Source organism: Lygodium microphyllum, chromosome 11 (genome assembly GCF_053477565.2).
Source record: "Lygodium microphyllum isolate KBCC chromosome 11, Lygodium_microphyllum_v1.1.10, whole genome shotgun sequence".
NCBI classification, from domain to species: domain Eukaryota; kingdom Viridiplantae; phylum Streptophyta; class Polypodiopsida; order Schizaeales; family Lygodiaceae; genus Lygodium; species Lygodium microphyllum.
The window spans coordinates 110,870,575-110,882,072 of record NC_141145.1 but is presented as its reverse complement, the minus strand read 5'-3'; the positions used below and the strand labels follow the sequence as shown (position 1 = coordinate 110,882,072).

The window sequence follows — 11,498 nt, the reverse complement described above, 5'->3', positions numbered from 1 at the left end:
ATTCTCTAAAAAGTCTTTATTCAAAAGATTCCTCATTATTCAAATTTAGGTAAATTTGAGCAATGATATTTTCAATTTCATCAATTTTCAATATAATAGTACAACTTTCACAATCATATATTTCTAGATGATTCATTTGATAGTGAATATTATTGCTCAGGCTAGGCAAAATTTAAGATGATGTAATATTTGCAACTCCTCTTTATAAAGTTATGCATGCTTAAAAAATACATTTTGACATAAGATTGAAAAATATCTATTGATTGATCATTCACATTCTCTCTTATATTACTAAGATCGTAAATGATGAAATTGTTAGTTCTCTTGATATACTAAGAGTTGAGATCTTCTAAGTTTTAGGTACTTAAACTAAAAGATGTTGATTTCCAAGTGCAATCACAAAAGGAGTTCTTTAGAACAAATGAAATTATAAAGGAAAATGAATGAAATGAAAACGCACATAAAAGTAAATCTCTTTCAGTTCTACATGCATCATATATATAAAGAAGACTCATAGCCATGAAAAATCTAATCTTATAGTAAAGGGTATACAACCTATGTTAGCAATTCCATACATTGTGTCTATGTGTAATTTATGCTAATAGTAGTGATCACCAAAATTAAAATTTTAGATCTGTAATTAACACTGGCATATCCTTAACATGATTATGTACACCTAGAATATATAGTGATATGCAGATGAAACAAGATCCAACATTTTCAATACATTTTAGTACTTAGAAGTCAACACATTTGTGTTTCACAAAGGATGTTCACTTGAGGTTTACATGGAAATTTTTCTTTCTACAATTACAAGGTAAAATGTTTGGTAAGTTCTTCGATAGATAAAGGCAATGTATGATGAGTCTAGAATCTCGTGTCCTTGGGTGCGTGTGGCCGCTGTTCTCAATTTTGTATGACACTCTTGTGCCTCATCTTGGTAACAAAGAAAGGCCCTCTCTCTATGATACTTGTAATCATATTCCGTCCATAAAATACCTCCATTCTTCATTTTGTTTCATGTTGCCCCCCATCGATGTGCCCTTTGCTATGCTCTCAATCAAATAATTCATGTCTCCAATCCCCGTAAAACAATTTGGATTAAATACAACTCATGAAACAACAACAGAGCATTCATAAAATTCCCAAATCTACCACACTTGTGGGAAATTGCACTTGTAGGAGTTGTATTACAATCTCAATTTACCCCTATCTCCCCACATGACCTGAAGAAAGTGTTTATGCATATCTCACCATTGAACGTGTTAATATGATAAATAATTAAACAGTCCCTCCAAGGACTTAGCCACTATTGCAAGTGAAAAAACAACTTGTTGAAAGGTTGGATATTAAAATGCAAGAAATTATGATGACCTTTAATGATCTCCATAAGATATACAACTCATTTATTCAAACTTTGATTTGATGCATGGTCATCAATAGTATCACTCTAGGTACACCAAAAATCTTCTAAATTGACCTAGCTAAAGTATTTGTTGCTTCACAACCTATCATAGCTATTACACGATATGAAAGAATACTTTTCCCTTACTCTAGATTTTAGACCCAAAATACTAGTTCTCTCATTAAGAAGCTACCATATTTTAAACCTATGAGCATGGCATTATCCCTTTCTAAAGATGTATTTCTCTTATTCTTTTTGAAAAAGAAAAGCTTTTGAGATAACACAAGTAAAATCCACAATGTTCTTAAGAAATCCTTGTATTTCTAGAATTTAGATACTCATATATTTTGATTGCATTTAGTAAACTCTCCAACAAATGTTGCTTAAACTAAAGAGAAGTATGACTTGTCCCACTAATTTTCAATCTTTATTTATTTTTTAGAATTTTATAGGCAACATATTATTCAACTAGAAAGTGTTGTTCATAATTCATTTGATTCACAATTATATTGCAATGAAAAATGTGAAGATAAATTTCTAGTTTCTAAATTGCAAGACTCATCGAAACATTTAGTTAATTTGTGAACTTAATCACATTCTACGGTTTTTTTTTCACAAGTTTCATGATAAGGTATCACCACATCTATGTGCACAATTCTTTAACAATTCTACTAGATGTAGACATTTATGATTGGAATTCTATTTGCACAAATATAACTATCTCAATTTAATTTCCAATACTCTTTATGCTCAAATATAACTCGTCAATTAGGCCTCCGATGCTCGCTTAATCACTTTAAAAGATTATCTAATTTCCTTTTAGAAGTCTTTACTTAAGCATCTCAAACAATGGGTTGATTTTGAGTTTATATTCCATGTACTTGTAATCAATACTCACATTAAAAGAATGCACAAGTTTCTTTAAAACCTAACCACTTGAGAGAAGTTGTAAAATGAAATGGAGAATATCCATAGATTAATGTCATTATAATGGCTATACATGTGATATTAAACTTAAATCTCACAAAAAATATTATGACAATAAGATTCTAGTTACCATGGTCTTTGTAATTCATTCCCTAGGCAGGAGCTTTGTAAGAGCCTCCAGCTATGTTCAAAGTAGTTTTATGAAGGGGTAGTTTCTTGACATAGTAATTTCTAATATATTCAGCATATTCTAACTCTTTATATATAGGAGGATTATTTTCATCAACTAGAGCTTTGAGAGGTCGTATCTTGGCATCTTCATATGGTCCAAAGAGAGCTGCTAAGGAGATTCTTGCTTTGTCCTTTTGCACCACCACTCGATGTTCCATGCTCTTATACTTTCCATTAGTTAAGATCTGTAGTAAGGAATAATTCTAAGATTAAGAAAAGTAGTTGATTGTATTATGCAAGAGTTACTGAGTGGCATGCATTTGATAACTTGCAATAGCTTAAGGCATACCTCAATTTGGTCTCCGACATTGACAATGATAGAGTTAGGTGTTGGTTGTACAAGAATCCACTTGTCATCTTTTCTTACTTGGAGCCCTGGTACATCATCTTGCAAGAGCAAGGTAATGCCATTAAGATCAGAATGTGCACTCTGTCCAAAGACTAAGCTAGGTTCAGGGCAAGGTGGATAAAAATTGACTACCAAGACCAAACGCTCCACCAATCCAGGGACACATGATTCAATGTACTCTTGGCTAAATCCCAAGCTTTGAAAGATTGCTTGTCTGATGACGAGTGCGAGCTTATCAAGGTTGATTTGGTAATCTAACATCTCTTCTCTTCAAAACCACCAAGTGTCAATGAGAAGTATGTGGCACACTTTTGATCATTCTTGAAAGCAATCAACATTGTTCTTGAATTCTTTTAGCTAGTTTTGCAAATTACCCTCTTAACATTTCCATCGTCTTATTAAAGTAGAGACATTTGACTATGTTTTGCAATTGCAAATTTCCAAATCTAAATACGGTGAGAATATTTTTCACCTAGAGGAAGCACAAAGTTGTGAATGTTTCAAAAACCCTTAGGATGCTTCAATATTGTCTCTTGAAAAGAGTGTTTATCCTTGAGGTGTTCCAAAAAGTTAAGTTGACCGTAGCTTTAATTAAAATGTTGCACTTTTCAAGATGGGCTCTTCCGAACAAATGGCTATTCTAGAGGTGTAGCAAAGGGTTGAGTAGATGCAAACTAGATTAAATTTTGAGATTTGGGATTCCTCTCCTTTAAGAGTCATGCATTGGTGTGTCACATGATGGGTAATTACATGTTGGGAGAATGGTGGAACCACACTTGATATATATCCTCATCTCACGTTTGGCCGTAAAACTATGGTGCCTTGCAGGCGTATTATCAAAATATTTTGTACTTTGTTGTTGCAACTTGTCACCTATTTGTACTTTAACCCGAGAAATTACTTGTGCAGGGTATCCTTTCAAACAACAAAAAATTAGGGATCGGGGTGATTATGCAGCAATAATATTAAGTGCTTGTAGTTTGATTACCTTAGAATCTCAGGCGCACCCTCTTGAAACCCATTGCACACTCCTGGGCGACGACGGATTACCAAGGCATCTTTCCAATCACGGGTGGCTCCAGTCCCGGTTGCGATGGTGACGGCACTGTCGGCACTACCGAACGGTATTTTTAGCTTTTCGGATGAGGGCAAGTCATTGAATCTGTTAACGGCCTTCAAAACGGAGGTGAGATCTATTCCCGGGTTCACCACCTGCGACAATGTTACGCAGGAGACGTGACAGAATAGTGAGATATGAATTGATGTCCTTTACCAGTCCAAATGGATCGAGCCAAGAAAATCAGAAGGGCTTATATTTTATAGTGATGGGTCGATTACATACGTATTGACAATCGTCAGCAGACGACAGGGATGGTTAGGGGATATATGTATGTATGTAGATGACATCCGCGCACACATGCAACAGCAGCATTAGATAATGCGAGGTGGTTGAAATTATGATGGCTGCATGCGGTGATGCTGATATATATTGGTACTGATAGGTGACGTATAGGTGCAGCGGCAGAGAGGGTTAGATTGCACATATATGCAAAGATTGTGACGGCATACGGTCACGTTTATAAATAACGGTGCAAAGATGCGGGACACACTATGATATCGTTGAATGAGTGGTACGCACGATGGAAGTTATGCCATTACGTTCTACGCAGGAGAATGAGTAAGCATAAATGAATGTATTAACCTTGAAGAAGCCCCAATCGAGGCAGGCCTGCCCGACCTGGCGGACGAGGTCCTGCCAGGTCTCAGAGTCGTCCATGATGGCATCCGGGTGGATGCCTCGGAAGTCAATGGCGGGGATGGCCAGTGTCTCGTCCAGCGCCTGCTGCACGCCTTTATTTATGGTATCGACGTTACTCACACAGTCAAGGTCGTCGAGGAGGGGCCTCTCCCGGACGGGCCTCACGTAGTGCGACGGCACGCTCGCGATGCCCTCCCTCACCATCTCCCCCACGGTTTTCGATTGCTCCTGGCTGCTGCCGATCACAAGTGTCGGGCCGCTCGCCATTGGTCTGGGTAGGAGACGAGACAAAAAACACTTTTGGGAGGGATAACGCTTGGTGTTTTCCCTCTTCCACGAATGTGAGCCATATTATAGGAAAGTTCCCCCCCTCTCTCTCTCTCTTTCTCTCTCTCCCCCCCCACCGCTTGCAACTTGCAAGGATAGCGTGGGTCTGGCTCCATTGAAGGAGAGCCAATTGAGATGTACAGTCCTGAGTGCTCCATTGAAGGAGAGCCAATTGAGCTAGCCGTCCCAGGTGGCACGAATCGTCGGGCCGGACAACTCGTCAACTTTTTGGGATCTGGCTAAAAGAGTGCCGCTGCCCTTACAGTCTAAGTCGCTAGTGTAAGTGAAGTGAGCCAAATCCATTAACATGAGTTTTGTAATTTGCAACAAAAGTGGATTAAGTATTATATTTGAAATCACATGTACATTTGATACCATAATTGGATGGGATTTTATCGATATTATTAGATAATATAACAGAAAGTTTGGAAACAAGTTTGAAGTGAAATCCATTATCTACAAACATTGAATTTTCACAATGCATGGTTCGATATAAAAGTCTTTTTCATGAAAGCTTCGACTTGATTAAAAAGAATTTGAGATTGTTTTGATTAGAAGCACTAAAAGTTTTCGGTTTTCTATGAATCTATTCTCAAAGGTGGACATAGAAATATACACTTTCGGGCTTATTTCGGCCCCTTCTATTTTCCTTCAACTACTACGTCGTATTGGTCATATTCCTTGAAAGCAATTCTTCCTAATCTTTATTGTCAAGGAGAAGTTGGATTTTTATATAGAGGGTCCAATTAATTGCCATAAAACTGCTTTTCTATCACAAGACTAGTGTTAATTTAGAGAATCGCCACCTCTCTCTAGAAGGGACAATGAGGCATGTGGTAGAAATCTACATCATGCATCCACTATCAAGTCGTACACCATATTTGAATCGATGATTTTAACCTTATTGTCCATGAAGACCAATCTATGAAACCACTTCAATCCAAACTAGGTTCCACCCTAAAATTGGGGCTACAAAAATCCAATGTCTGAGAAGGATAACCGATGCTTAACTAGATCGTTGAGCTTTTTGCAACCATGTAAGGCTGAATATCACAAGCCTATCATATAGCAATGTAATGTCTAGGCCACCTAGTGATTTCTTACCAATCAATTGATAAGGCCATTGCTAAGAACACCATGTATGATAGTAATAGTTGTTTAGGAATCACCACCTTACAAGGGGCACCAGCAACAACACTAGTAAAAAGTTCTTTACGGAGAAAAAGACACCCTTAAGAAACCACTAATACACAAGCTAAAAGAGGTATTAATGAAAAGACCTTTGATCATCCTACACAAAATTGAGCCTAAGCCCTACTAAGGTAAGAATTGACTTCCACTGTACTCTATTGTACGTATTATCATGGTTAAGACTAATCTTGATGGTCTTCCCATCAAGGGCCAAAACAGATTACAAAAAACTTAACTCAAATTGGGGCCTTGTGAGATTTTCCACCTTAGCATAGAGAGAGATGATTTAAAAACCATTTTAAAAAACATAAATTTTAAAAATTTTAAAGTTTTCTCCTTCTTTTCAAAACACAAAAATTATTTTATAGATTTTAAGTTGTCAATTTAGCCCTAATTTAGAGCCTACATGTTAGTGCATGCAATAGACTACGTAGTACTCCGAATTGGATGACTTGTGTCTAGATGGATTTGGATTAATGGCATACTCTCTTTCTATCAAAATATAGGCCATCAACTATGTAAAGTTTCGAGTTGTATTTGTTACATTATATTTTAAAACATTCTTATTTTACATATTTTCATGTTTTGGAAGTAGCTTCACAAACATCACAAAAAGAAATAACTAGAGTCAAATCAATATCATAAATGGAGATGGCTAGGATTGAATCCATATCACAAGGAGTGATAATGGTGCATGAATCATTATCAAAGAGTTCTAGAAGAGAGGTATATCATTTCCATGTGGAGCTTGATTGAGAGAATGAGCTATTAAATAAGAAAAATAAATCTTGTCTCGAGTCATCTATATCCAAAAGAGGAACGTGTAGATCATAAGGAAATAAGAATATGGATTTTTAGAGTGAGAGAAAACTATATTCAAAAGATCATTTGTATAAACTTGCACCTTTACTAATGGATATAACATCCTTAGTTGTTTTGTTAGAGATAGTTATAATGGCCTATTAAGATATAAATAACATTTAGATGTTATTAGGAATGTATATAATTTAGAAATAGATGTGTTAGAGATAGAGAATGCCTCTTTGAGGCTAGCATTAGACCAATGCAAGCACAAAATCTATTATAGAACAAGGAAACTATTTTAGAAATAGAGAAAAAACATAGAGATCAATTGAGACTCAAAGAATTAGTGTTGTGCCTAGTTATTTTCAATCACAAAAGTCAAGTTAGTCACTATTAAACCCCCTTACCACTAACAAAAAACACTAGAGAGGAAGATGAGAGAAAGATAGACACTAGAGACAACACAACCGAGTGAAGAACTGTGAGCCTACTCTCTCTCTCTCTCTCTCTCTCTCTCTCTCTCTCTCTCTCTCTCTCTCTCTCTCTCTCTCTCTCTCTCTCTCTCTCTCTCTCTCTCTCACACACACACACACACAGAGCAATTGAATCTACAAGTACGAGCCCCTTCTCATTTTAAATCAAACTAATTATCCATCTAATAGGAAATTCAATGTCACTCTTGTATTTGTTATCCTATCCTTGCAAGGATAGCGTGGGTGTTACCTCACTAATGTGGTAGTTCAATTCAAACCCTTTGTTGTACTACATTTATGGAAAGCCAATTTAATCTACCCTCGCACCACAAAATATATCAAACAATTAGTCATTCTCACTAAAGGTTTAGTACCTTCTTGAGATCTTTCCAAAAGAGTGGCCTACCATCTAGAGTTGCTAGTAAAGTGAGCAAAATATATTAATTTAGAGAGACCTTTTTCTAAAAGGGACAACGAGGCTTCTAGTAGAAATTTACACCATGTATCCACTCTTAATCACTAATTTTAACATTATCCCCCAAGAGTAATCTATAATAACACTTTCACCCAAACTAGGAAAATCCAATGTTTGAGAAGGATAGTGCATGCCTGACTCGACCATTGAGCTTTTTGCAATCATTTAAGGCTAAATTTCAAAACCCTATCATATAGTGATTTAATGCCCAATCCAGTCAATGATTTTTTAGCAAGTCCTTGAATATGCCAAGACAAAAAATGCCAAATGCTCCCATGTTGAGTTAGCAAAGGGAAAGACCATTGCTAAGAAAACCATGTATGATAGTAATACCTATTTATGAGTCACCATCTTACAAAGCATGGAGAGAGTAACCTTAGCTAAGTAGTCTAGCTTCTGAGTTATCTTCTATGCTAGCCAACAAGATCATTACTTTTGATTAATACCCTTACTAGAGCAAGACACCCTAAATACATAATAGCTTGTCCCAATCCAATATCAATAATAGACATTCTCAATACCTAGGTCTTATCCTTGCTAAATTTGGATCCAAAGTCATCTATGAATTGATCATGGATCTCAAACAAGGCTTGGATGCTTCCAACATCCTCCTTGGTAATATTCACATAGTCATTAATAATTTAAGGCAAAGTAGGAACCATCTAGAAGTGCTAGAGCTTTAATTTGTCCTAATATAACATGCAGGTATAAGTTATGCAACAAAGGGTTAAAAGCAAACAAAAGGAACACCAGTGGAAAACAATAACAAAAAGTTCTCTATAAAAAGGAAGACACTCTTGGGAAGCCATTGGTACACAAGCTAGAAGAGGTATTAGCAAGAAGACCTTTGATCATCCTACACAAAATTGAGCCGAAGCCCATTTTTACTAGGGTGAGAACTATGAAATCCCACTCTACTCTGTTCTAGACCTTATCATGGTCAAGTCTTATGTTGATGGAATTTCCATCAAGGGAAAAGGCACATTATGAAAAATTTGGACTTAATTTTGGGCCTTGCAAGAATTTCCACCTTAGAGAGAGAGGTAATTTAAAAACCATAAAAAATGACATTCATTTCAAAATTTGCAAATTTTTTACTTTTTTGAAAAAATATATAAGTTATTATGTGTCTTTTAAGCTGTCAATTAGCCCTAATTGGAAGTCTAGAGGTTAGTACACACAATAGACTACCTAGTGCTCAAAATTTGATGAGTTGTATCTAGTTGGCTTTGGATTAATGGCATACTCTCTATTTATCAAAACATGAGACGAAAAACTATGCAAAGGCTTAAGTTTCATTTTTCACATTACAATTTGAATATTAAATTTTAACATATTTTCTTTTTTTACAAGCAACTTCACAAACATTACAAATAGACATGGCTAGAATGACCAAATCAACATCACAAATGGAGAGGGATTGGATTGAATCAACACTACAAGTAGAGATGGTAGTGCATGAATCATCATCACAAAAATATATAAGAGAGATACATATCATGTCCATGTTGATTTTGACTGCAAGTATAAGCCATTATGTATGAAAAACAAACCTATCTAAGGTCATCTATATTCACAAAAGTATGAAGAAAGATTGAAGGTTTTGAAAATGTCTTGAGAGGGAAAATGACCAAAACATTTTCTCAAAAAATGGGAGCATGGTAAAATTTTTACAAATGAACTTCAAACTTGTTAGAGATTGTATTTTTAAAATCTACTCTTTAAGATATTTTCAATTATATATGGATTGATAAGATTTGAAAATGGAATAATGAAGTCACATCAAAGATTATCTTTTGCTTAGGGGATATCACCATAATAGAATCTTTTAAAAGAAAAAAGAAAGCTTTATAGAATCTAGCCTCATCCAATCTTGAAAACCCATCATGCTATATATAATCAAAAAGCTTACTAAGAGTAGGTTCTAAAAATTCAATCTCCACAAGTTTGGAGTTCATTTGCCAAAATTTGACTGTGCCCCCAATTTTTGAGAAAATATTTTGGTCAAACTCTCTTAGAAGGATTTTGGAGACATCAAATTTCCCCTAATGAAATTTATTGGCCACAAGTAGACAGAGAATATGGGATTATGGACAAAAAAAGCGTATTAAATTTTTTTTCATAACTCTAGATCTCTATTGATGGACATAACATTATTATTTAGCTTTGTTGGAGATGGTTATAATGGGCCTCTTAATACATACATAACATTTAGATGTGATCAACAATATATACATTAGAAAGAGATTTATTAGAGAGGCAGAATGCCTCTTTTAGTCCAACATTAGACCAATGCAAAGAACAGCAACCATTATACAACAACAAAACTATTTTAGAGTTGGAGAAATAGAGAGATCAATTGAGGCTTAAAGAGAAAGACTGGGGCTCACAAATTGTGTAGGAAACATCAGAATATTTAATATATAAAGTTACCAAACAATTGCATTAAGAAGAGGATATATGCAGTGAAGTAAGGTCTTTATTTCTTCTTTCTTTAATATCTAACAGAGTATTCTTTTAAGCATTTTGTGATAAGTGATTATCTTGATTTTGAATACAAACATATCATTCAACCTAATGGTAAAAGGAAATTCAACAATGGAGGGTTCAACTATATATATAAAAATGCTTCTTGACCAACTCAAATCAAGCAACATTTGTCATGTGACAATTCATAATGATTACTATAGTGGTAATCTATACAAAATAAAAACCTAGTATGTTTAGTCTTCTTTCTCTCTTTTTCTCTGTCTCACCCATATGCCCTCTCTTGCTCTTCCAATCCTACTTCTTCCTTTCACTCTGTAGTTAAGAATTTGTATTGAGTTTGTAATGAAGGATCATATAGTCAACTTATATGCAACTTTGCAATCTCCAAGTGTTATTTGCCATGCATTAATAATTAGGGAACTCCCTCTCAAGTGGGAGGTTGTTGGGGGTAAAGGCGCCTCCGCTGTGCCGCCCCGTGTATTACTACACTGACAATACCCGCCACTGCACACTGCAGGTGGCGGGCGCCCATCACGTCACTTTATTCTTTATTCTTTTAGTGACAGTTTGAATAAAGGAAGGCTTGGTCACACATTATGACCGTTGGAGTTCCTATTTCTTGTCTCTCTCTTTCTTGCTCTTGCTCTCCCGCCATAGCTCGCGTGCAAGCTTCGATCCTTCTCACCTTTCAACTGGTATTAGAGCTTGGCATTCTCTTGCTCGAGCTCGACTCGGTGCTTCCCGACCTTCGCATCGACTCGCTTCACGCATTGGGTCTACATACTGGCAGCCATAGCCGACCTCTCGAGCTCCCGACTCTCCCCGGCTTCCCGAGCTCCATCCCGGCCTTCTTGAGCTTCATCAGGGCCTTGCCCTTGAGGTATTGCTTCAGCATTTGCAGGCATTTGAGTGTATTCTCAGTTTGAAACAGGGCAGGAACAAAGGGCAGCCACTCTTCTTGAGCTCCATAGCTCATATCTTCCCTCCCCTTTGCATTGGGCCTTCATGGCTTGGTATGTGCCTACCTTGGGCCATCATTGAGCCCCCCCACACTCAACATTCAGCCA

General features: G+C 36.3%; 1 protein-coding gene across 1 annotated transcript; it reads right to left on the bottom strand.

Annotated features, from left to right (window-relative positions):
* Positions 1-2,368: 2,368 nt before the first annotated feature.
* On the bottom strand, positions 2,369-4,995 carry LOC148029235 (protein DMR6-LIKE OXYGENASE 2-like). Its single transcript, XM_087688008.1, has 4 exons — positions 4,615-4,995; positions 3,901-4,124; positions 2,853-3,180; positions 2,369-2,748 (listed from the first exon to the last, which is right to left on the bottom strand). Exons 1-4 carry the CDS (start codon positions 4,936-4,938, stop codon positions 2,485-2,487), a joined length of 1,140 nt encoding a protein of 379 aa, XP_087544134.1. The 5' UTR covers positions 4,939-4,995; the 3' UTR covers positions 2,369-2,484.
* Between the last annotated feature and the right edge of the window lie 6,503 nt (positions 4,996-11,498).

Coding starts and splice junctions, on each gene's coding strand:
- LOC148029235 (XM_087688008.1), bottom strand. CDS start 4,938: ATGGCGAGCGGCCCGACACTTGTGATCGGCAGCAGCCAGGAGCAATCG. Junction 3,181..3,900: donor GGTGCGCCTGAGATTCTAAG/GTAATCAAACTA, acceptor GTGGTTTTGAAG/AGAAGAGATGTTAGATTACC. Junction 2,749..2,852: donor ATGTCGGAGACCAAATTGAG/GTATGCCTTAAG, acceptor TCCTTACTACAG/ATCTTAACTAATGGAAAGTA.